This window comes from Juglans microcarpa x Juglans regia, chromosome 5S (genome assembly GCF_004785595.1).
Source record: "Juglans microcarpa x Juglans regia isolate MS1-56 chromosome 5S, Jm3101_v1.0, whole genome shotgun sequence".
Classification (NCBI taxonomy): domain Eukaryota; kingdom Viridiplantae; phylum Streptophyta; class Magnoliopsida; order Fagales; family Juglandaceae; genus Juglans; species Juglans microcarpa x Juglans regia.
In genome coordinates, this window is record NC_054603.1 from 30726514 (window position 1) to 30753509 (window position 26996).

At 34.2% G+C, this 26996-nt stretch overlaps 1 protein-coding gene across 3 annotated transcripts; it reads right to left on the reverse strand.

The window, feature by feature from the left end:
- Window positions 1-11999: 11999 nt before the first annotated feature.
- Window positions 12000-26641, reverse strand: LOC121268521 (lectin-domain containing receptor kinase VI.3-like). 3 transcript variants are annotated; one of them, XR_005941182.1, is made up of 2 exons: window positions 12078-14493; window positions 12000-12039 (listed from the first exon to the last, which is right to left on the reverse strand). XR_005941182.1 is itself a non-coding variant. In XM_041172836.1 (2 exons), exons 1-2 carry the CDS (start codon window positions 26360-26362, stop codon window positions 12173-12175), a joined length of 2001 nt encoding a protein of 666 aa, XP_041028770.1. In that variant the 5' UTR covers window positions 26363-26641; the 3' UTR covers window positions 12017-12172. The 3 variants fall into 3 exon arrangements, 2 of the variants coding, with proteins under 2 accessions (XP_041028770.1, XP_041028769.1); XM_041172836.1 differs by adding an exon at window positions 26110-26641 and having other exon boundaries at window positions 12017-13920; XM_041172835.1 differs by having other exon boundaries at window positions 12017-14493.
- Between the last annotated feature and the right edge of the window lie 355 nt (window positions 26642-26996).

Here is a 26996-nt window from a genome sequence, read left to right on the forward strand (position 1 = left end):
CTATTGTTGTTAGCTCCAGTGGGGTAATTCTTCTCGTGGTCCTTTAATTACTTAGATGCATAAGTTACTATCCTTCATTCTTGTATCAAGACACATCCTAGCCATACTTCGATGCATCACTATAAACTGCCGCAAATAGCTTGTGAGGATTTGGTAATGCTAACACATGGGTTGTGGTTAACCTTCTCTTCGATTCCTCAAAACTCTGTTCACACTTTTCGGTCCAAATAAACTTGGCATTCTTCCTAGTCAACGTTATGAGAGAACTAGATAATTTGGAGAATCCTTCCAAAAATCTCCTATAGTAACCAACTAGTCCCAAGAAACTCCTAATATTGTATACCATGGCAGGATGTTGCCAATACACTATTTCAATCATACTCAGGTCCATTATGACTACTTCCCTAAATATCACGACCAAGGAACTTGACTTCCTCTCGTCAAGACTCACACTTGTTGAGTTTGGCAAACAATTGATGTTCCTTAAGCTTCCCTAATATCAGCCTTAGGTGACTTTCATGATCCTCGACATTCTCGGAATATATTAGAATATCATCTATAAACTCCACTACAAACATATCAAAGAATGGTCTAAATACCTTATTCATGATATCCATAAATGTTATTGGGGCATTAGTTAACTCAAATGACATCACCATAAACTCAAAATGGTCATTGCTCGTTTTTGGTATGTTACCTTCCCTAATTCATAGTTGGTAATTACCAGATCTAAGATCAATCTTAAAAAACACCATTGTTCATTGAAATTGGTCAAACAAGTCATCTATCCTTGGTAGAGGGTAGTTATCTTTATAGTCATCTTATTCAGCTTTAAATAATCGATGCACATTCTAAGGGTCTCATCCTACTTCCTAACAAATAGCACTAGTTCTCCCCAATGTGATATACTTGGCCTAATAAATCCCTTCATCTATAATTCCTGCAAATGATTCTTTAGCTCTTTCAACTCTGTTGGAGCTATCTTATAAGGTGGCTTACGTACTGGAACTATCTTAGGTTTCAACTCAATAAAAAATGCAACTTCCCTAGGAAGCGGTAATCATAGCAATTCTCCAAAAACTTCTGGGAACTCACTTACTACTGGTATACCTTGTACCTCCTTAGGCTCCTTCTTTTCTAGCACTGTAAGTGTATTAAATAGGCTTCAATGCCACTCGTCAACTCGTTCTTGGCTTGTAGTGTCGTAATTATCCCTGAAATTGAACGTAACTTACTATCGCGGAATAGTCTATCTTCCATTCCAAGCACTCAAAATGTTACCGTCTTTTAGGGGTACTACCCGGCCACCGCCCCCGCATGGGTGGGGGTAGGGTTTGCAACCTTGAAATCCACCCTCGTGATGTGAGGTTGGGGCCCTCGTTTGTGTGCCAAGGCGAGAATGGAATCCCCGGTCCACCGCCACTCACGGTTGTGAGTTGTTCCAGCCAAAAACAAAATACACAAAAAAGAAAATCAAATTCACAAAAAATTTACAAAACCATCTCAAATCCACAATAATACACATCAAAAACCAAAACTAGCAACCAAATTAGACCAAAAACAACTAGAAATTTAAGGATATGAGGATTCGCGGATCTGCGCCGCCAGAGAGGAAAGAGAGAGCGAGGGGGAAGAGAGAAGATGAAGACGTGGGCCACGCAGCTACGGCGACTATGAGAGAGAAAGAGGAGCTCAAAATAGTGCATAGAGAAATAAGGAGAGAGAGAGAGAGAGAGAGAGAGAGAGAGAGAGAGGGGAGAGGGAGAAGTGATTACGTGGGGAAGGAGAACCCCCCCCCCCCCATCTCACCCAAAAAAAAAATGACATCGTTTTGGCATTCCTTTTTTTAAAAAAATTGTTACCAAAACGCTGTTGTTTTGGTAACTAAATCTTTTTTTTAATATAAATGTGTGTGTGTGTGTGTAGGATTTGCCCAGGGCTTAGGCCCAACCTGCGCGTGGGGGGTGGACCCAGCCCAACCCCTGCCCTCACCCTTGCCTGTCCTGCCTCAACATGGGCAGGTGAGGTTGACCATGCCGCCCAAGCGGGGGCAGGGCGGACGGGGACAAGATGACGAGGGGTAAAGCCCCGCCACCCACCCCTACCATCTTTTATCGATAATCTATACTCGCAAAACATAAATAACCAATCCATGCCTCGGATAACATCGAATCCCATTAGGTCAAACACTCTTAGATCCACCTCCATGATAATTGTCTATTTCTAAGTGATAATCTGCAACCACCTTGGTGCAAGATATCATTTCTCTGTTTGGTAGTGCAACATAAATCTCCTGTTGCATTGGTTCTACCTAAAGGCCACTTATTCTAACGAACGTTGTGGATACAAATGACTAGAATGCACCCGATTAAAATAAAGCACTCACACAGTATTGAAACACTATAAATCGCCTTGAAATGACCAAACAACTCCCTTCTTACTCTCCACCCCTAAAATTACCAACTAGCTAGTTGAGGTCGGGACTTGGTACATGTGGCGACATCTGCCTCTTGAGTCTATGGGGCATCCGCGTCCACTTCTCTTGGCATGAGAGCGTATACTCTTGATGGTATCACCTACCTTTTGTCTCCCCATCCTCCACTAGGGTTGGTCTGTTGTACTTGCACCACATGAAGACAATACTTGGAGAAGGCCTTGTCTGTCCACATCTATATCAAGAAAGTGAGGTCTATCGGGATAATACTTAACCCAATAATGTTTTTTATAGAAAAGTCTCAAGCTCATAGATTAATAGTCTATCCCAATAGTTCTTCTTAGGCCCATGTTTAAAAAATAAAACATTTGGCTGATACACCTAAGTGAAACGGAGGGCTTATTATTTTCATTCCTGAAACGTATAGCACCTTACGCACATGACCCTTTTTTGTCCTCTATTTTCGTTCCTACACGTTACAACCATCCCTCCCTTATTCCAGAAGCACCACCCACGTTTCTCTCTCTTTCTTAAATCCCCATAAAATTGATACATCTCACACATTACAACCATTCTGATTTTTTTTTTTTTTTTTTTTACGTTGTTGTCGTTCGTAACGTAGCTCCATTAGTTTCAACCATCGATTTCCTTTCTAAATTAATCGTATTTTTCCTATAAATACCCACAACCTCGAAGCTTTCCAATGCACCCAACTCAGTTTCGAGTTTTATCCTCTCTCTTCACTCAAAATATTATTTTCCCTTTCAAGATTTCTTCAACTGGAACGAAGCCTCTATCTCTTTTCTTTGGTTAATAAGTTTATACTAATAAGTTGTATATGTTCATATTTTCTATAAATTATTTCACCTATAAGTTGAGGTTTTGAATTTAAAATATATATATTTCTAATCCAAATGATGTTATACTTGATGACAAAAAATGGTTCAGCAGTTCCATTTTTTTAGATTGATAATGCAAAAATTTAAATGATTTAGAATTTTGTGAAATTTTTGGAAGATCGTGTCTTGGTTTTACAAAATGAAGGGTTTTCTGTTGAATTTGAGAATAAATTGAAAATCTTATATAACGTAAAGATGCACTTCCAAAAATTTATCCATCGAGAACTGCCCTTTCAAGGGTAGCTATCTTTCCCATTACCTTCTCATCATTTGATATCTATACCTTCTCAATGTTCTTCGGTATAATTATCCTTCCCCTTTAATCGTTTGTTTAGGGTCTGCACTTTTTCAATGTCCTTTAGTGTAGTTATCATCCTCATACATTTCTCATTGAAGGGGTCTACACCTTCTCAAAGTCCTTCGATGTAGTTATAATTCCAAAAATAATTTAGTAACAGTACTGTACTAACATTCACATAGAATCCATATATCATTTAACGTAACAATACTATAACTCCCATCAATTAGTTTCAAAGATAATCATCAATAAATATGCCATGACTACTTACGTACAAGTTTAATTAGATTGCATGATTTTCTAATTTACTTTGAGATGTTTTAACATTTATATGCAAAAAAAAATTTCTAAGCAATAGCACTTCATACATGCTTGATAAAAATAAATAAAAAAAATGCTAAAACACTTTTAATCAACATACCATATTAATTAAACCTACGTACCACGTCACACGAAATACCACTTGACAAAGATAGCTGTATTACTCAGGGCCCAAATGATGTTAACCAAACGTAAACACAAACTCACCGTAAAATCAAACCCAACGTAACATCAACTGAACGTAAAAACAAGCCTAAAATAATACCAACTGTCACTGAACGTAAAACCAAATTCAAAACAAGTTCGGCCATGGCTAATAAATTAAAGGCATGAATGTAATGACACATGGTTTTAGTTAATTTTCCTTATTATTATTTAAGTTACCATTGTGACGTCAATAGAATCACCACCCATATTTAGAAAAATTGGGGTGACAGTCAACACTCGCCCTCATGTGGCCTATGACAATAACCTCACATCAGTGGCACTACAAGAAAAATAGCTTTTTGCATTGCCTAAAATGGTCAAAAAAAGCATTATAAACATCACAATTGTGTTTTAGTATCGCTTGAAAATTGACACAAGATCATTGGTAATACTGAGTTGCAAAAAGTTTTTCACATCGAAATGTAATATCAATGCAAAAAAATTTCTTTGCAACGATATTTGTCAATGCTAAAGGAGGACAACTTTGACGTAAAAGACATTCTAAATGGTAGGAAAATGCGCTATTAGAGACTAGAGTCCAGTGTTGCAAAAACAAAATAGTGCCGAAAATAAGCTTATTTTAGCACTTGCTTGTCATAAATGGACTACTTTTTTGTCGATATATATTGTCGCAAAAACTAAATAGTGATGCAAATGGCTTCTCATTTCTATCACATATATTCCTTCGCAAAAGCATTGGCTTTCCATAAATGGACTATTATTTGCATCGCTCTATATTGTTGTAAAAACTAAATAGCGATGCAAATACCTTCTCATTTCCATCACATATACCCGTCGCAAAAGCACTAACTTGTTGTAAATGGACTTTTTTGCATCGCCCTATATTGTTGCAAATGATTTATTCGGTAGCAAAAAAATAAGATTATTTTCATCAATAGCTATAAAGTCACAAATACTTTGGACTACTGATGGATTTATTACATTTTCAGTAATAACCAAAATGATGCACACAAGATCCACCACAATAGAACCATTTATTTTTGTGGGAAATAATTTTAAAGAGCAATATTGCATTTATGCTCGGAAAACATATTAGAAACTAGTTGCATTTTAGGAAAATTTCTCATTCCAAAAAATAGTTTAAATGAACATTAATGTTTTGATTTAATTTATACGCACCATCAAATTGATCATTATAAAAGATAATGAACCTCAAATCAATCACTTGATCACCAAAAGCTTGAATCAAAATTTTTGATGATCAAATGATAAAGATTCTCAAGAGAAGCTCATGACTAAGAATCTAGTTGATTTGTTTTAAAATCACTAATCAGTAGTTCTACAATGTAAACACAATTGCTAGGTATCAATCATTATGCATATATAGGGCTAAAAATAAAAACTGGTAAATCGGCCCGATTTAAGATTTCTTACAACAAACATAATGAAAAATGGTTCATTAACGAACTTTTGACCATGTGTTTACAAGAAGAGAGATTAAGACATAAAAATATTGAGAGTACTCATTTTGTTACTCAAAGAAGGGAAAATGGAAGAAGGGCAAAAGTTTCGATTAAAAAAATTGCAAGGATGATGGAAAAGCGCCCTTCAAATGCTACATAGACAACGATATATGCTTCTTTTGCAGGAAAAATGTGTACAAAAAAAAATGATTGCATAAAGTATAAATCATGGCTTGAGAAGAAAGGTAATCTTAATTCTCTTGTGTGCTCCTAAAAAAAAAAAAAAAAAGTCTTATGTGCTATGAGCCCAACTTTGTAGACCCTCATCATAATACATGGTGGATTGATTTAATCACCTCAATTCATGTTCTCAATATCATGTAATGGTTTCTCAACTTAAGGAAACCAATGGCAAGTGAATGCATCTACTTAAGAAATGGGATGTGTTCGCATGCTGAAGCTGTAGGAACTTTTAGACTTGTTTTAAATAATGTTTATATTTAGGACGTTGGAAACACATTTTATATACCTATATTTTCTAGAAATTTGGTCACTATATAGAGATTAGTACCTTTAGGATTTGAATTTAACTTTGTGAGTTTTAAATGCTTATGTATTTAAAAACTTCACATTTGTAGGCTCTAGGACATTGATTAAAAGTTTATATAAATTAAATTTAGATTCTATTTTTTAAAATAGCCTATTAACTCTGCATGATGATATTGATACTAAATGTAAATATTATTGATGAGTCCTCCTCTATATTATGGCATAGGTGATTGAGACATCTCTATAGAGAATTAAAATACTAGTTAATGATGGAGTCTTAATGACTTTGGACTTCTCGGACTATGCAACTTGTGTGGACTACAAAAAGGACAAACAAACCAATAAGACCAATAAAGGTGCCAAGAGTATTGAGAAAACTCTTGGGATCATACACATTAACATATGTGGACCATTTTGTAACGCCTCAATAGAAAGCCAAAACCACATGGCCTATACTCCAAAAGGACTAGTCCATAACACAATTGGAACCACATTGGAACATTATAAAAAATAAGAACTTCTCCTTCCCAAGTAATATGAGATCTTATACATCATCTACCCTTATCACTTATTAGAATGGGATATCATAAATTTAGTATCCCTTGTTTGAATGGTTAGAGATATTTTATCTCATTTATTGATAACTATTTACAATTTATGTATTTTTACCTCATTTTTTATAAATCTAAAATACTTGATGCTTTTAGAATATATAAAAAGTAAGTAGAGAGATAATTAGAAAAGAAATAAAGATCATAAGGTGTACATGGGTGAAGAATATGATGGTAGACACATAGTCAAAGAAATGACTTGTCCATTTGCTAATTTTCTCAAGGAATAAGGTATAATTGCTCAATAAACATTAATATCATGTTCACCTCATGAAAATGGTGTTATAGAAAGGGGAAACCGTACCTTTTATGGATATGGTAAGAAGTATGCTCAATAATTGTAATTGTTCTCTATTTTTGTGGAGTGAGGCATTAAAAAATGCAATGTATATCTTAAATAGAGTTTCATCTAAGGTTGTTCCCAATAGAGGTGAGATTCAGCCGATCCAGATTGGAGAAACCGACCGGACTTGCCAGTTTTGGACCAAACCGAATTGGTCCGGTCCAAATTATATAGGATCGAATGAAGTCCCCGGTCCAAGGGTTTTTCATCCCGGACCGGACCGAATGAAAATTAAAAAAAATATAAATATATTTTATTATTTATATATATTATTTATATAAATAATTGTATATAATTAATTATTAATATATCACAATATTACATAAGTATTATATTCTTTAATGTATAACTATAATATATAGTACTAGTATATATTAATATATTAACATATTATAAGAGTTATAGTATAAATTATAGTATATGTATAAATTTATAATAGTATTAGTATAATTAACTTAATATGTTAGTATTAAACTACATAGAGTATTATTTAATATAATATTAGTAATGTATTACACATTAATCACTAACATATAGTATATTAGTAATACTACTAGTGTAGTTATTAGTTATACTATTGGTACTAAGTCTATAACTATATATATTTAGATCAATGTATTATTATATTCTTTAATGTATAACTATAATATATAATACTAGTATATATTAATAACTGTACAATTTAATAAGTAATTTTCATTTAATAAGTCACTTAATTTTAATTTAGTATTTTAAATAAATTTTTTCATTAATCGATTTTAAAAAATTGGTTGGACTGACCGGACAAGACCAGTCCTTAGGCTGTTTGGTCTAGTCCAGGGTGGGAAAATCTTGGACCGAATAGGTCCAGTCCGGTCCACAAAACCTCCTAGAACTGGACCGGACCGAACTCACCCCTAGTTCTCAAAATCTTATTTGAATTATAAAAATGATGGAGACATAGTTTAAGACATGTGCATATGGGGTTGTCAAGTTAAAGTTAGGGCCTACAATCTGCAGCTAAAGAAATTGGATCCAAGGACAATTAATGGTTATTTCATTGGCTATGCAGAAAGTTCTAAGGGTTACAAGTCTTATTGTCCTTCACATACACCTAGAGTTGTGGAAGCCATAAACGCAAAATTTATAAAAAGTTTTAAAATAAGTGGGAGTAATGTTCCTTGAAAGATAGAATGAGAGGAAACATAGAATTCAAATATTACATTCGCGAATTAAAATGAAATTATTGTCATTCAAGGAAATCGATATGATACCCTTGAAGAACAATCAATTCAAGAACCACCACCAACTCAAAAGGAACATACCAACTTTGACTATACAATCCAACATCTACATAATATAGATGAAACTATAGTATTAAGAAGATCCTCAAGCACAAGGAAGTCTGCTATTTCTGATGATTACTTTGTATACCTATTAGAACCCGACTTTGATGTATAACCTAAAGACGATCCCATTTCATTTCACATCCATGAGTGGGGAAAACTCAAAATTTTGGCACGATCCTATGATAGAAGAAATGGAATCCATGGCTAAAACCATTGACTGTAAAAGAGTTTATAAAACCAGAAAAGACTCAAATCATAATATTGATAGATATAAAGTTAGACTTGTAGATAAATGATTCACAGAAAGAGGATGTATTCACTACCATGATACTTTATCTCCTGTTTCTAAGTTTTAGAGTGATCATGGCCATAGTAGTTTACTTTGATTTACAGTTATATCAAATGGATGTAAAACAACGTTTTTGAATAGGACAATTAAAGAAGAGGTATATATGAAGCGACTTGAAGGGTTTTATTCTATTAAGTGTGATCATTTAGTTTGCAAACCAAAGAAATCAATTTATGGGATGAAACAAGAACCCTATCAATGGTACTTGAAATTTCATTATGTTATTACTTCATTTGATTTTACAGAGAATATTGTGGATAATAGCATATACCATAAATTTAGTGAAAGTTTATTTTCTTAGTCCTATAGCTTGAAGATATTTTGCACGCAATTAATGATTTGGGTCTATTAAATGACATTAAAAGTTTCTATTTTGAAACTTTGAAATGAAGGGTTTTAATTGAATCCTCTTATGTCTGAAGCATATATATTCATCGAGACGAGTTTGGAAAAATCTTTAGACCTTCCCATAAAGCCTACATTGAAAAGATATTGGAGAAATTTAGAATGAATAAATGTAGACCCAATGCAACACTCATATTAAAGGATAAGAAATTTAGTTTAAATCAATGTTCAAAAAATACTTTGGCAAAGAAAGGAGTAGAAACATTCCATAGCATATGCTCATGGTAGCTTAAAGCATGCGCATGTTTGTATAAGACCTAATATTGTATATGTTGTTAGAATGTTGGGAAGACACCAACATAGGAGTGTAAATTTATTGGTTTGGACCGGAAAATCAGGACCGAATGGGCCCAATCCTGACCAACCAAACCGATGAGTATATTGGTTGGTTTCGGTCCATATAACCTTAAAATTTTGGTTTTTGATCCAGTCCTGGGGTGCTATTTTTTTGGACCAAAGCGGACCGACTGAAGTTTATATATAGTTTTTAAAAAATATTATATATATAATACTTTTATGTATATTTTTTGCGTTTCATTTTCTATTTTTTTCTTTTATCTGAAGTTTGGATGATATGTATTTTTCAATTTCTTCTTCTCTTTTTTTTTTTGTTTTTAAAATTATTATATTGATTGCTAATTCTCATTGATGGATATATATAATTTTGATAATGTTTTCAACTTTTCTTTAGGCTATTTTCCAAAACAAAATGTGTAAATAAAGTTAAATAGTTGATATTCAAAATTGGAAAAAATTTGGGATTTTTCTTGTTAGTTAGGCCGAAAATAAACATTAGAAGTGATTTTGAGCTTCTTCTTCTTTTTTTTTTTTTTTTTTTTTTTTTTTGTTATGTTCAGCCCATTTTGCATTGGTCCAGACCCGAATTTAGTGAAATGGACTGAATGTACTAACCGAAACCATAGATAATATCTAGTCCAGTCTATAGGAGTAATCAATCTGGAAAATAGGTGGACCGAAATTTTTGGTCTAGTCCAAAAATCTCTCCATGGACGGACCGGTCCGAGAATAACAAACGTGGGAGTAAAAGCAAACATATTGATATAAAATATCTTGCTATTAGAGAGAGTTAAGGAACAATAAGTATCAATCGAGCATACAAGTACATCCTTTATGATTGTAGATTCCATGACAAAAGGGCTCGTAATAAAAATATGTCTAAACATATAGAGAGCATGGGGTTAATTGGCTCATTCTTGTTTGATTTGATTATTTTATACCGTACTTGTTGATGTCAAGATCAACATTTTTTATTTGTGCAGATAACTATTTGCTACTAATCTATGACGTATGGACCTAGAATAACTTATAGGAAGTCGTTCACAAAGAGATATATCACATATAAAATTTATTTAAGGAGAGTAATACATTGTAATACATGGAAGGAAATGTTAATATAATAACATAATTACCATGATTCATGTATTATATATTTCTTCTAAAGGTTATAGTTTCAGTAATTTTAATTGTGAGTTCGGTTTTAGTTCCCTATATGATTTTAGATGATTGTCACGTAAGCCAAGCGGAGAATGAAAGAGCATGTCTCCTTATAGGAGACTTAAAGTGTCTTACGTGCCACACATTTTGTAAATATATTATATGTATTATATTATTTAAAAGAGATTTTATTAATATTAAACTTTTGGATAATTAAAAATAAAGATAATTGGTTATTAAGAAACATAAGAATTAATGTACGGTTATGTTTTCTTGATAGAAGGAAGTAACCCTTAGAAACTTATTTATATAACTCCATCGAAAAAATATGTTATCAAGGCAATGTAGATAACATACTTAGTAAAGTATTTATATGGTATAATTATTTGATTTTGAGGATAAATTTTAAAATTTGAATATGTCTTACATGTAAATCAAATCTTACCATGTAAGTGATGCGTATTGTGTATTCTACATACCGATCTGAGAATAAAATAACTCTTCTACATCAATCATGACATTAACGTAAAAAATAAATAGGCTAAAAATCTCCATCCAACACTCTCCGTATAGGAAAAATGTGAGGATTCACAATCAATAAATGATTGATTCTACGTACATTTGATCAACGATGTCCAGAGACAAGTATTCTAAGGATTCTTTTATTACTTGATTTTCTCCCAAATCTTATGAATATAATCATCTTGCCAACTGATCCTTTGACTCCGGCCACTGATGGAAAAGCTAAGTCAACTAGAGATTTCGCGCGTATATGTATGTACACTTTAAGTACCAATTAATAATTTCTATGAATTCATAAAATAGTTAAACATTTGACATTGCAGCAGAAATCAAGTTTCTCGTGCTCTCTGTTGTAGACTTGATCCAAACAGAAACCACATTCCCAGTTTCCATCAGAGTTCACATACGAACGTCATTTTTTTTTTTTTGTTGCAATAACAATTAAATGAAAACCAATTGCATGTACAATAAATTAATACACTTGCTTCTCAAGTACCTCTCTCTGCCTAAACATGTACGCTTAACGTTTTGAAGAAGAATTTAGCTCCTGCGTTTGGACCGTGAGATGAGATAATTTTAGATAAAAGTTAAAAGTTGAATAAAATATTATTAAAATATAATTTTTTAATATTATTATTATTTTAGAATTTAAAAATTTTGAATTGAGATTTAAAAAAATTGAATTACTTGTTGGGTTTTGTGTGAAAATTTAAAAAAATTGTAATAATAAAATGAGATGAGATGAGATAAATTAAAATAGTTTATCAATCCAAACGGATTCAAAACACTCTCAACTTATCATGCAACATAAAAAGTAGCAGAATGAGATCATTAAGAACTCTAAAAACAATTTCTTTGCCAAAGAGAATGATGACTTTCATAATTAATTGGTATGTATTTGAAACTAGCCCATATATATACAAGCTGGGTATGCATGCCTAAAAAATGAAAAGAAAAATTAGTACAGGACTATTAACAAAAAACAAAGAAGACCCTCCTGCATGGCCTGCTGACTAAGTAGTAATTACTATCTTCCACGGTTTATGGAACTGGTAGAGATGCCCCCATTGGTACTTGACGAAAGATAGGAATTTGTGATAGAAATGCCTTCTAACATTCTCGAGTTCATTTCACTGAAGCCATGAGAATCGAGAGAACTCCAGTCATCATTAATGGTGGGAAGCGGTTCATCCCCACTGAGATACCGTGTAACTTGTCTCATGGTAGGCCTAGCTCCTGGCCTGGGATGGGAACAAAGTAAACCCAATTCCAAAACCAACTCTACCTCTTCAACCACGTAAATGGTGTTCAACCCTGGATCAACTGGGTCCAGAATTTGACGCATTTGATAGCTTTCCATTACCCAGTCCACCAAAATGAAATTGCTCGACTCTACTGGTCTTCTCCCGGTGGCCACTTCAAGGAGCAAAACCCCATATGCAAACACATCGGAACTTGTGGATACCTTGCCGGAACGAGCCAATTCTGGCGCGATATATCCGATCGTGCCGACGACATTGGTGGTGTGTGACAACTTGTCATGATCATATAGCCTGGCAAGGCCAAAGTCGCCTAGCCGAGGATTCATTTCACCATCTATCAACACGTTGCTGGACTTCACGTCTCGGTGGATTACCACTTGCTCCCATTCCTCGTGCAGATATAGTAATCCAGAAGCTATGCCTTTCAGGATGCTGAATCTTTTTTCCCAACTCAAAACAAAGTTGTTTTTGGGTTTGTAAATGAGTGAATCGAGGCTACCGTTTGGAATATAGTCGTAGACTATAAGCAGATCGTTTTTATGCTTGCACCAACCTTGGAGATTGACCAAGTTCTTGTGTCTCAACCTCCCCAAGCTCTCAATCTCAGCTGCAAATTCTCTCATTCCACGGGTTGAGGTACGCACTATCTTCTTTACTGCAACTTCGCTTCCAGTCGCAGGTAAAATACCTTTGTAGACTGCACCGAAGCCTCCAACTCCAATAACCTCACTCTCTTCGAAACCCTTGGTCGCTGCATAAAGATCCCTGTATTTGAACCTGTGAGGGCAATCCAACTCCCAATCCTCGAGAATCTCATGCCGCGCATGCGCCCCTCTTTTGTACAAGGTGAGAACAAACAGGCTTCCCAACAAAATAATCGTTAAAACAGATAAAGTGGCAATCACTGCAGTAACTTGGGGTTTGAAAGATGATGGATCACTTTTCTCCTTTGGAGGTGGCTCCGGAAGTTGTGAAAGATTTAGTGGAGGAGCAACTCCTTTCGTCGAAAAACTCCATCCCAAGATGTAATGAGAGCTTGATTTATCGCCCGTTGATGCGGAGAAACCAACATACATGCTATCCAAAAGAATCGAAGTCAGATCTTTTTCAAGAGTAATGAGGGGTTTGCTCGGTTTCGCTTTCGTTGCTGGAGATATTGTTACATTCACAACTTTTGCCTGGCCATCATATTCTATCCAGGCAAGAATAGGATCACCGCTCTCCAATTTAATATCTCTTTCGTTTTGTTCATTGCCCTTCTCACTATAAGCAGCTGGTCTAGTTGCCTCGGAATTTAACATGCCATTGATGTTGATCCCCACATGGTTTCCTTCAGAATCGGAAGGCTCGTTATACCCTTTAACCGTATCAAATTCAACAGCAAATATATGATTGGAAGAATTTCCATCGTTGGATTCATTGAAAATTCCAAGGTAATGCTCATCCTGAGCTCCAGGAAGTTGCTTGGAGGGAGACAAAATGAAAGCAAAACCATGACCACCTCTGCCGGAGCCTGGGGGGATTATGCAAAAAACGAAAGATGTGCTGAAAGAATAAGCGTTTGGGGATGAAGAAGAAGAACTACTCCTGTTAATGATCGGGACGGGTTTGGTATAGAATGCATGGCCTGTAGCGAAGTTTGATCGATTGGTGATCCGAAGTAAACCAGTAGGCTCGATAATAGAGGCTCCCCGTGTGGTGAGATTTGTTTCCTGACCTTCGAATCCATGAAAGACGAATTCAACGTTTTGAGATTGAGCAACATGATCAGGAAATAAGATCAGACATAGGAAAGCGAAAAAACAAAGTGATAAAGCCATGGAAGTATGAATGAGAGCCGACGTAAGGATTGATCAAAGACGTAAAGCACAAGAACAACAATTTATCAGAACTTTAAAGGAGAGAATTTTGGTCGTTAGGTACTATTCTCTCACCGAGTGAGATATGGAGATGGGAGAGTTGAAGAAGTCAAAGTTCAAGCAGCACAAAAAATACTTGGTCCCTGGAAATTACAGACCACCAACGGCGACAAGTGCTGTCTATTCTACTCTGTTGTCTTCCAGTATCACACCATTAAATCCATGAGATGGATCCTACGTAGCTCTTAAAGTGCTCTGGCCACATCAAGTTCCGTAGTGGAGGAGGGATTGAATTTTCTAAGTTCGGGAGACTTTGCCCGGTAATGACCAATTCATCGATCCGGTTGCTAAGAGATGAGAGCCACAAGATTAATGATTTTGTCGCTCGAATCTTCTTCCCAGTTTCCTTTGGTTGTAGAAAATGACATTTTTTTTTTCTCTTTGCATGCAAGAGCTCAGATCCTTAGTTTGTACGACACTCTGGAAAATAATAATGACCCGGCCAGTTGTAATTATTGCGTGTATGCAGTTAAATTACTTAATTCTACTCATATCTACTCTATAATTATTATAGATAATAAGTACTTATCTAACTAATAGTAATTTTTATTATTTTTTCAATAATTTTTTTTTTATTTTTTCGTTAAATCTTGTTTTATCAAAAGGTCATTAAAATCTTTAACTATTTAACGTATAACTTCCTTATAAAATTTAATGACTGATCATATTTTACCAAAAAGTCTTTAGGACCTTTGACCATTTGACGTGTAACTTCTTTGTAGAATTTAATGAAGAATCATGTTTTACCAAAAGGTTCTTAATATTAAATTAATAATATTTTATTATTATATAAAGAGTAAATAGATAATTCATTATGGATGCAGACTAATGTTCATACTTTACTGAAATTTAGATTTTTTTTAATCTTATTTTTTGTCTTTTTATTTAACCTTATATTTTATTTTTTCAGACAAATAAGTTACTAACTTTTTTACTTTTTTTTTTTTATTTAAATCATTATGTCAGGTACATCCCAGGACTAACGCGTATATATATATATTATACTTGTATGAAAAAGTTAAAAAAAAAATTCTTATAACTAACGCTAGCTCCTAGCAGGAGGAGTTAAGAGTAGTGACTGTAACATAATCCTTTCAATTTTTATCATTTTATGAAATGATGTAATATTAGATAATTAGAAATTATTTATTATATTCTACTTGTAAATCTATTATCTAATTTCATACGATAATGAAATAGAATAATAAAAAAATAGAAAGATTTGATAAATAAGCATTGGAGTACATAGTTAAAAACAGAAAGATTTGGTAAATAATTAGCAGACCACGGTGGGAGTACGTACTTGCATTTTTGTAGTCAACAACCCTCATATATATCCATTTAGATGAATATTATTTTATTTTTATTATTCGACCATGACTTCCACACCTAGAAGAAACTCTAAATAGAATAGTAGTATTAAATATACTAGTAGTATATTTGTCTTTCACATTGGTCTTTCTTCAAACATAAAAAAGATAACTGCATTATAAAAAAAATTATATTTTCTTAACTATATATAAATAGTTAAGAATTATAAATAACATAACTGCATCATAAGAAATTATAAAAAAGATAATTGCAACAACCATAGTAATATATACGCAAAAGAAGTTTGATATAAGTTTACAAAATGTAGTTTGATTTAAATTTTAAAGAGAAGGTAAACTTCATATCACAACCATATTAAACTTCATATGCAAAAGAATTGAACATTGGTCTTTCTTCAAAAGTATAAATATATATGGGTGAACGGGGAGAAAGGGTTGAACATGAAAAAGGACAAGAGATAGTGGAAGTGAAACAATATGTCAAACAAGAAAATTAATCAAATCATTTTTTTCTAATATTTCTCACATGCATCTGATCAAAAAAAAAAAAAAAAAATAGCTGTAAATGAGTCTGGCCGAATACTAATTAAAAAAAAAAAAAAGAAGTAACAAAACAGAGAAAATATTATAAGATTCTAGAATGAAAGAATTGAAGGTTGCCAAACCATTTAAATAATAAAAGTCCTACGTATCAATCATTCATCTTTTGAATTTTCATTGCAATCAAAATCCGTATTTAATTCATTGGAAATTAATAGGTATCCTTCAAACTCCGTAGGTTGCGTGGCCATATGAAGAATAATAGAGTCAACCCACTATTTATGGACCTCCTAAGTCCAAACCATACCAAAAATACATTATTAGTCTATAATATGGTATAAGTGTGTGTATATATATACATTTTTTTATAAGTAAATATTAAGTTACATAAACATGGTTTTTAGAGCTAAACAATAATGTTTTGGATTCTAAAACTCATATTTAAGCTAAAAGAAATTATTCATTTAAGTCACAAAAACTAACTCAACAAAAAGTCTAAAACCGAATCATACATATAAAACCGAATTGAGCCGAAAAATCGAAATTTCCGAATCCTGTTGATTTTAATTTTCAGAATTTCAAAACCGGGTTAAACCGATTTGACAGCATATAAAAAACATAATCGAATGAAACCAATTTACTGATAATCAACTGAACAGTTTAACCGGTAATAAAAGCTTTTAAAAGTGAATATCAAATATATGAGGGCATGATTTTTAATCGAGTAATATTAGATACAAGTTTTAAATAAATAAATTTTATACAATTTTTTAAAATAATAGATTTTATTAATAAATAATAATTTATTTTTACACTTTTTTAAGATAAAATTTATTTTATTACAAAAATTTATATGAGACTTATCTATTTAAAACTTATACAAATTATTTTTATTTTCCATATTAGAGCTGGATCCCATTTTGTGGGGCCTAGGCAATTAAAATTATGCAGATAATTAATCATAAAGAGACCTACGTACCTAAGTAGTATGTTTTTCAATGGACTGCCTAATGTCTTTCCCATCATGCCGATGGAGTGTATATGGGTGTATATATATGAGTTTTACTACACAACTTCTACCTTACTTCATACTCTACATTTTTTTTAATTTTTTAATATTTTTTTTAAAATTTTTTTTGAGTTTATTTTTTTTAAATTTACTATTCATTATTCATATAATAAATATTTAAAAAAATTAAAAAAATTAAAAAACTTAAAAAAAAATGTGGAGTGTGGAGTGTTAGGAGGTTGTGAAGATTATTTGTGTGTATATATATTTATATAAAGAGAGAGAGATGCATAAGTATATTAAAAATGGCGCAAGATCCCATTCTGTGGCCTAAACTAAGGTACGGTTTTGATACAGGAAAAGTTTATTTATTATTTATTTTATCATCATTTTATGATGTGGCATTTTTTTTTTTAAATGGTGCCTCATTCATTCATTCAGCATAGAACATTGTCTACAAAACCTTCCATGTCTTTCTGTAAACAGGAAGAAATACAAGTTGGTACCTCTTCTATCCATACTTCCTCTACATTTGATTTTAAAGCTAACTTAGCTAAATTGTGTGCTACTGTGTTTGTATTTCTGTGTGTGTATTGAACTGCCCAATTGGACCACTCAGATAAAAAAGACTTTGAATCTTCAATAATACTGCCCAAGCTTGATACATCTTCATCTGGACTATAAACTGCTCTTAAATGTTTTGAGCATCTCCTTCAAATGTCACTTTATTGAGTCCCAAGTCTCTGCAAAGTTCCATAGCTTTTCTAAGAGCAAACCCTTCTGCTATTACTGGTTGGTCCACGTTGCCTTTGAATCCACAATATGTTGTTGTAGTTGCCCCATTTTCATCTCTGATAATGACTCCTATTCCCATTTTCCTTTGTTTGATATTACAAGCTGCATCCCAGTTAACTTTAAAGTTGTTTGCTCCTGGTGGTGACCATTTCTGGATGACTTCTGCTCGACTGACCCCTCCTCTACTTGAAACTGCTAGTCCCTCCTCTGCTAAGTGGTATTCTTCCAAGGATTCTCTTGCAGATCTGATAATGCTGCTCGGGTTCAGAAATTTGTTGTCAAAAATAAAATTGTTCCTTCTCATCCACAATCCCCTCATTATGACTACAACTTCCTCTAGCTCAATTTTGTTAAACTTCCTTTCCAAACCCTTCCACAGCTTAAGCAGATCTGTTTCCATAATACCCCATTTCTGAGTTGCTTTGTGAGACTCAGCCCACACATCACTAGCTGCTGGGCAAAGCTAGAGAACATGCATGACAGTCTCCTCTTCTTTCAAACAGATGGGGCATAAGGGGTTCTTGATAACTTTTTTTGTAAATAGGTTTTCTCTAGTTGCAAGAAGGTTGTTTCCTGCCTTCCACAAAAAATGCTTCACCTTACCATGAACTTTCAATTTCCATATGGACTTCCACCTGCTATCCATCTCACCCTCCCTTGAAGACTCACCCACCACAGCCTTCTTTCTATTTTCTTCCAGAAAGTATGCACTTTTGACTGAGAATACACCTTTTCTCGAGGGACCCCATATCAATTTGTCCTCTACACCTCTAGTGCTCAAGGGGATACTACAAATATGAGCAGCTTCTTCTTTATTAAAAATAGACCCGATAAGGCCTTCATTCCAATCCTTTGAATCCTCATCAATCAGATCTCTGACTTTTGAATTTGCATCTAGTATCGAGATGGGGGATTGAACACAATAGGTTGAGGGGGATAACAACCATTTTTTATCCCAAATGTTGATTTTCACACCATCCCCAACTTTCCACCTCAGCCCCTCCTTTAGTAATCCCAATGAGTTCCAAACACTCCTCCATATCAGAGAATGAGCATTGCCCAATTTAGCTTCTATGATAGAGGTGTTCTTATGATATTTTTCTTTGAAAATATTGGCAACCAAAGATTGAGGGCTTTGCAACAATCTCCATGCTTGTTTAGCAAGGAGTGCTAAATTGAAACTAGCCAAATCTCTAAACCCCAAACCTCCCTTGCCCTTAGCTATCCCTATTTTTTCCCAGCTCCTCTAATGTATCCCATTACCCCACCAGAATTTGGACAGCATAATATTGATCTCCTTGCAAAGCTTTTTGGGAAGCTTAAACACACTCATTGTGTAAGAGGGAATTGCTTGAAGAACTGCCTTGATCAACACCTCCTTCCCTGCCCTGACAGAAAATAATTTTTCCAGCTGTTGATCTTCTGCCACACCCTCTCCTTGAGACCTCTAAAAGTGTTATACTTTGATTTACCAACTATGGTTGGTAAACCAAGGTATTTTTCATAACTGCCTTCGACCAAAGACCCCCCTTCTTTTAGAATAAGATCTCTGTCTGCCATAGGAGTATTTGAGCTAAAAAAGACTGGTGTCTTCTCTTTATTCAGGAATTGACCAGAAGCTCTTTCATACCTCAACAACAACTCTTGCAACCTCTTCCATTCCTCCACACAAGCCCTCCCAAATAAAATGCAGTCATCTGCAAATAGCAAATGATTTACTCTACTTCCTCCTCTCACCACAATAACCCCTTTAGTATTCCCACTCAAATCTGAGTGATTAAGCAAATAACTTAACCCTTCTGCACATAATATGAATAAATAAGGGGATAAGGGATCCCCTTGTCTCAAGCCCCTCGAAGGAAAAATTTTTTACCCTAGCTTTCCATTGACTAACACAGAGTAAGAAACTGAAGTTATACAGCTCATGACTAGCTCTATCCAAGCATCACATAAGCCAAGTTTTTTCATTACTACTTTCACAAAAGGCCACGCTATCCTATCATAAGCTTTTGACATGTCAAGCTTAATGGCCATGCTTCCTTTCTTACCCTTCTTCCCCACCTTCATGGTATGCAAAACCTCGTAGGCAATCATTATATTGTCAGTGATAATTCTGCTAGGAATGAAGGCACTTTGATTGCTTGAGATGATCTCTGACATAACTCCTTTGAATATGTTAACTAACACTTTGGAAATGATTTTATAAAAAACGTTACAAAGACTGATGGGCCTATACTCAGTTACAACTTTTGGGTCCTTCTTCTTAGGAATTAGAGCAATAAAAGTGAAATTGATAGGTTGGAAAGGAATTATACCATTGAGATGGTCAAGAACAGCTGCACACACATCATCTCCAATTGTAACCCAATGGTTTTGGTAGAAGCAAGCTCCAAAACCATCAGGGCCTGGTGACTTTAGAGGTGACATGCTCTTAATGGCTTCTTCAATCTCCTCCTTGCTAAATGGTCTGAGTAGTTTGTCATTTTCCTACCTTGTAACTCGAGGTTCTAAGTGTTTTAAACAATCTTCCATCTCTTCTGAACTAGGCTGAGTTGAACTGAACAAGCTCTCAAAATATCCTTTGAAAGCTCCCTCAATGCCTTCCTGGTCTTTGCAGCTTCTCCCTTGCCCATCTTCAATCAGTTTAATTGTGTTCTTTTGCCTCCTTTGGTTTGCACAAGCGTGAAAATACTTTGTGTTTTTGTCCCCCTTAGCATACCAATTTCTTTTAGCCATTTGTTTCCACTTGATATCCTCATTTTCGAGCAAAGTTCCAACTTCCTTCTCAACTTCTTTATTTCAGCTGAATTAAGACAACTCTCTTCATCTTGCAGCCTTTTCAGTACCTCAGTTTTTAACTTTATTTCTTGATTCCTGTCTTGTTTGAACTGCTTACTCCATCCTAGAAGTGCCCCTCTACACCTTTCAAGTTGATCTGTTATTGGGATTTGTGAACCTCTCCTTCCTTCATTAATCCTCCATGCCTCTTGGATGATTTCCTCAAAACCCTCCTCCTTATTCCAACTAGCTTCATATCTAAATATTCTACCAACCTTCCTTGTGAATTTGTCCCTTTTTTTTCATAGTCAGCAGGATTGGCCTATGATCTGAGCTCCTACCTGCTAACACTTCCACCCAATATTCCTTGAACAACTGGACCCAAGATGGATTTGCTACTACCTTGTCAAGCCTTTCTTTCGTGAATGAAGCATCCTCATGTCTGTTGCTCCATGTAAACTTGCTGCCCACCCACTTTAAGTTTGACAAGTTCCCCTTCTCCAATACTTTCCTGAAATTATCCATGAGTTTCTCTTGTCTGGGTCTGCCCCCTATCTTCTCATCATGAGTTAAGATCTTATTGAAATCTCCCAATACACACCATCCTTGAAAACATGTTGGCTTTAAGGATGACAGTAGCTCCCAAGCTTCAGCTCTTTTGTGAGTCTCAGGATGGCCATAATAACAAGTTAACAGCCACCTCGAGCAATCCACCTCATTTGATATCCATGCATTTATGTGCCTTTGTGTGTAATTCAAAATTTCTAAATGGACCCTGCTACTCCATAAAAGTGTTAAACCTCCTTTTTGACCCACAGGTTCTACCACAAAACACCCTTCAAACTTAAGTCTCTTCTTAAAACGTTCATACTTAATTGCTTTTAATCTAGTTTCCATTAAGAAAACTATATCGGGTTTCTTCTCCTCCACCAAAAGGTAGAGATCTTGAACTGTCCGAGGGTTCCCAAGCTTTCGGCAGTTTCAGCTTAATATTTTCATTGAGAGTGGCGGGGCTGGTGACCAGCCTCCACCAATAATTATTAAATCCACTGAACCTTCACTGTTCAAACTCCCTAGCTTGATCTTTTTTTGCACTTTTTCACCTCCCATCACCTCTTCTTTTTTCCTCTCTAGTAACATACCCACCACCCTGCTTTGTATCCTCCATTTTCTCTCTTGCTCTCCTTTTCCCCCCTCCCTTAGTCTTTCTATTAAGCAAGCCTTGACCCTCGCCAATAGTGACTGTTTGCACAGTCTCCTCTACCTCCAAACACCTTTCCTCTCCACTTGCTTCCACCAACCAACCATATACCCCTTCCATTCTTTTTTTTTTGATGTACCATTAGCACAGCTACTCTCTACTTCATTACTTTCATCCCCTCCCCTTAACCCAGGTGTATTTTCCTCCCTCTCAATGTTTTGCTCAACCTCACCCCTTTTTGTTTCCTCACCCTCTGCCTCATGCTGGTCATCCCTTACACCCCCTTATTCTCCCTCATTCACTTCTCCCCACTTGCTTTCAAAACCATTAGCTCTTATTTTCAACTTGGACCCCATTTTTGTATCAGCCCTTAACCATACTCCATATTGCAACTTTTCACCCACCTTCCCAGTGCATCCCTGTGGGCCATGAATTAGGCAACCACACTCAAAGCAGAACCTGGGCAGCTTTTCATATTTAACTGGGATCCAAAGCTTTTCACCTTTTGATTGTTCTACCTCTGGCCAGGGGTTTCATGAGCTCAATGTTGATGCGTACCCTTAGAAACTTACCCCATCCAACCCCACCTTCTTTTGTGTCCATCTCTTCTACTTTACCTATTGTTCCCCCTATCTGTTTGCCATGTTCTTCATTCATGCATGCAAGGGGCATATCATACATTTGGACCCAAAAACTTTCCTTATCAAACCTCATTCTTTGCAGGGGTGTATATTCATCAAATAGCTTCAAGGCTAAAAGATGAGAGTCAAAGAGCCAAGGTCTCCCACTCCATACGTGTTGCTTATCTACTTGGTTAGCAAAGGTTATGATAAACATGTTACCTCCTAGTTCAACGAACTTAGCAGGCTTGCTGACTCTCCATACTTTCTTCATTGTGTCCTCCAGAACCATTCTGCCGATGTTCCTATCTAGGCAAATCTTCCCTACCAAGCTATAGTCTCCTTTAAAACCTATTACCTCATCGACAGCATCGTCAATGGCTATAGCTTCCCCTTCTTCCTCTGTCAAACAAAACTTCCCCCACTGTTCCTCCAAATCATTCATTGTTGAAACCTTTTCCTCCCTTTCACACCTGCAACTTCCTCTTTCTTCTCCCAAACCACCAGCTCGGTGCGAATTGCTCCTCCGTACTCCACCGTGCGTTCCTTTTGCTCAGCTACGTAACCACTCACCTTGAACGTACGTAACCTCTTCCCACCACCTTTCCGTTGCAAAAGGTGTGGTCCCCCCACTTCACCTCAGCCACCCACTAGGAGAAACCGAGAGAAGAATCACATACTCACATCTCATGCATTAAAAATATTTTTATAAACTGATGTGGCATTAAATGATAGATTCACAAATGAAATATAATAAATAATCTCTAATTATTTAATGTCACATCATAAGATGATGAGAGGATGATAGAATTAAAATGATGAGTAACATTCCTCTTCGATACAAAAGTCTCCAATTTATCTCAATTCATTTAATTTAATCATTATAATTTTTTTAAATTTTCACACAAAATATAATTAAACTTAACAAAAAAATGTTGCAAGAGAAAACTTAGAGGGGTCCATGCTGATGATAATCATTTTCAACTCATGAAATTAAGCAATTCCAATGCCAAAAATATTGTTAAATCTATCTGATTGTGGACTCAACTTGTAAGTTTAGGATCAGTGAAAAATATTCCTCATTACCTGTAATGTAGGTAGCTATAATAATGTAAATAAAATGAAAAATTAATAAAAATTCAAGTTGCAGATCAGCTCCAAACTTCCAAATTGTTTTAAGCTTAGTAAATTATTTAAATTCATGGAGGAGATGGATCAAAGACTTTGCTTTCAAAATTATATATCTTAATACATAGATGAAGACAAATTATACATGATATCCCTCATATATCGGTTCATTGTCATAAATTAAGGTCTCGTTTGCTTTTACAACTCTTCTCAACAGTCATCTCATCTCATCTCATCAAATAATACAACTTTCTTAAATTTTCACACAAAATAAAATATAAAATTCAACTTTTTTAAATTTTAAAATAAAAATAATATTAAAATTTTCTATTTTAACAATATTTTATTTAACTTTTAATTTTAATTTCAACTAATCTCATACCAACTTATCTGTAAAAGCAAACTACGCCTAAGATGATAAAGACATAAATTAAAGAGGTTAAAAATACAAAAAAAAATCCAATTTAAAAACTGGCAGAAATGGAGACCAAGGATTATGATTGATAGAAGGGGACAAAACTGAGTTCATAAATAAATTGAAAAAAAAAATTAATGAAAACAAAAATTCAGGTATTAATTAAAACCAAAATCTCGCAAGATCACATTATTTTTATTTGAGAAGTGCTATGATACTAAGAGATTATATAAAATAAATCTATAAACTGACGTGACTTTATAGAATCTATAGATCTACTTTATAATAAAAGTAACTTTACAATCTAACATACCATATCAAGGTACATCAATTTGTAGGTTTATTTTTATGTATTCCTTGTATGACTAAAGCATTTTCCTTTAAAGAATAAGAAAGGCCGAAAGGGTATTAGGTTGGTAATAAAATAATATTGCAAACATGATTAGGGCTACGTTTGGATTCCAAACTCATCTCAATTCATCTTAACTCATCATTATAATTTTTTCAAATTATAACATAAAATATAATAAACAATTCAACTTTTTCAAATCTCAAAATAATAATAATAATATTAAAAATAATAATATTTTAATAATATTTTATCATTTAAATTTAACTCAACTCAATTCAACATCTAAATCTAGTCATAATTAATTAGATGGCAATCAAAAGACAAAAGTGTTTGCATCAAGTTGCAATAGGAACCGGCCTGCTTCAGCCTATCTATTATCTAAATCACTCAAATTGCTAATGACCCTTACCTTGGAACTCGGAAGCTTCCTATATGCACTTGTACAAATTACAAAACTCCATCACCAAGGCACGGTTTTAGATATAAATATGAAATATGAAATTCTCAAAATCTTTAAAACTTTTCTTGATTTTATTTTTAAACATCACTCAAATCCAAAACACCTTTCAATTTCAAAGTTTCAATTTTTTCATTTAATTATTATCCAAACACAAAAACTAATACAATTTTTATAAAGTTAAAAATAAAACACAAAAATAAATAAAACTTTTACAAACTTCAAAACAAAAATAATATTAAAAATTTATATTCAAATAATTATTTTAACTTTATAATATTTTTACTCAAATTTTTCTCTCTCATTTCTCAAAATCTAATAAAACATTTTCACTCAAATTATTTCATTACTATTTATGCAATTCCAACATACTTCAAGTGTCCAAATATACCCTAAATAGTCCACCCACACGAAATTCTTTTCTCAAATAGCTTACCTTAAGCATTAGTCATATATATATGCCCTATATATAGGGCATATATATAGTATTTTTTAAGTTATATAACTAAAAAAATACTAGTCAATTTGAAGTCTCTTTGGAATCGCTTATGATTGAAATCTAATTTTACATAATAAGGTTTGGTTTGTATAGTGAGATGAGATGATTTTAGATGAAAGTTGAATAAAATATTGTTAAAATATTATTTTTTACTATTATTCTTGTTTTGTGATTTAAAAAAGTTAAAATTGTTTATTATATTTTGTATGAGAATTTGAAAAGGTTGTAATGATGAGATAAGATTAAATGAGATGAGATGAAACACTTTCACTATCCAAACGGGACAAGTAGCCAACGTAGTATTTAGAACTCACGACTACCTTTATAACTTAACCACTCTGTAATTATTCATAGGGATAGGGTTGTTTCATATTCAATGAAGTCAAGCTTTGTTTTATGATATGTACAACTTATTTGATCAATAAATTATCATAACGTGTGAAAACTAATAATCTTACCTAAATTACTATTAATACATGAAACTTGAGGAAAAAGTTTTCAAGCTAGTAAACTAACTGTTTTTGCTTGACCTTTATGATGCAAATACCATATGCTGACCACAAAGCCGTCCGTCTAACTAGAGGTCAATTTGGTTTTGAAAAGATGATGTCGAGCTATATAGGTGTCATTGAATGAAAGGATCACAAAATGTCAGTGCCTGGGGGGATTATGCAAAAAACGAAAGATGTGCTGAAAGAATAAGCGTTTGGGGATGAAGAAGAAGAACTACTCCTGTTAATGATCGGGACGGGTTTGGTATAGAATGCATGGCCTGTAGCGAAGTTTGATCGATTGGTGAGCCAAAGTAAACCATTAGGCTTGATAATAGAGGCTCCCTCTGTGGTGAGATTTGTTTCCTGACCTTTGAATCCGTGAAAAGACGAATTCAACGTTTTGAGATTGAGCAACATGATCAGGAAATAAGATCAGACATAGGAAAGCAAAAAAACAAAGTGATAAAGCCATGGAAGTATGAATGAGAGCCGACGTAAGGATTGATCAAAGACGTAAAGCACAAGAACAACAATTTATCAGAACTTTAAAGGAGAGAATTTTGGTCGTTAGGTACTATTCTCTCACCGAGTGAGATATGGAGATGGGAGAGTTGAAGAAGTCAAAGTTCAAGCAGCACAAAAAATACTTGGTCCCTGGAAATTACAGACCACCAACGGCGACAAGTGCTGTCTATTCTACTCTGTTGTCTTCCAGTATCACACCATTAAATCCATGAGATAGATCCTACGTAGCTTTTAAAGTGCTCTGGCCACATCAAGTTCCGAAGTGGAGGAGGGATTGAATTTTCTAAGTTCGGGAGACTTTTCCCGGTAATGACCAATTCATCGATCCGGTTGCTAAGAGATGAGAGCCACAAGATTAATGATTTTGTTGCTCGAATCTTCTTCCTAGTCTCCTTTGGTTGTAGAAAATGACATTTTTTTTTTCTCTTTGCATGCAAGAGCTCAGATCCTTAGTTTGTACGACACTCTGGAAAATAATAATGACCCGGCCAGTTGTAATTATTGCGTGTATGCAGTTAAATTACTT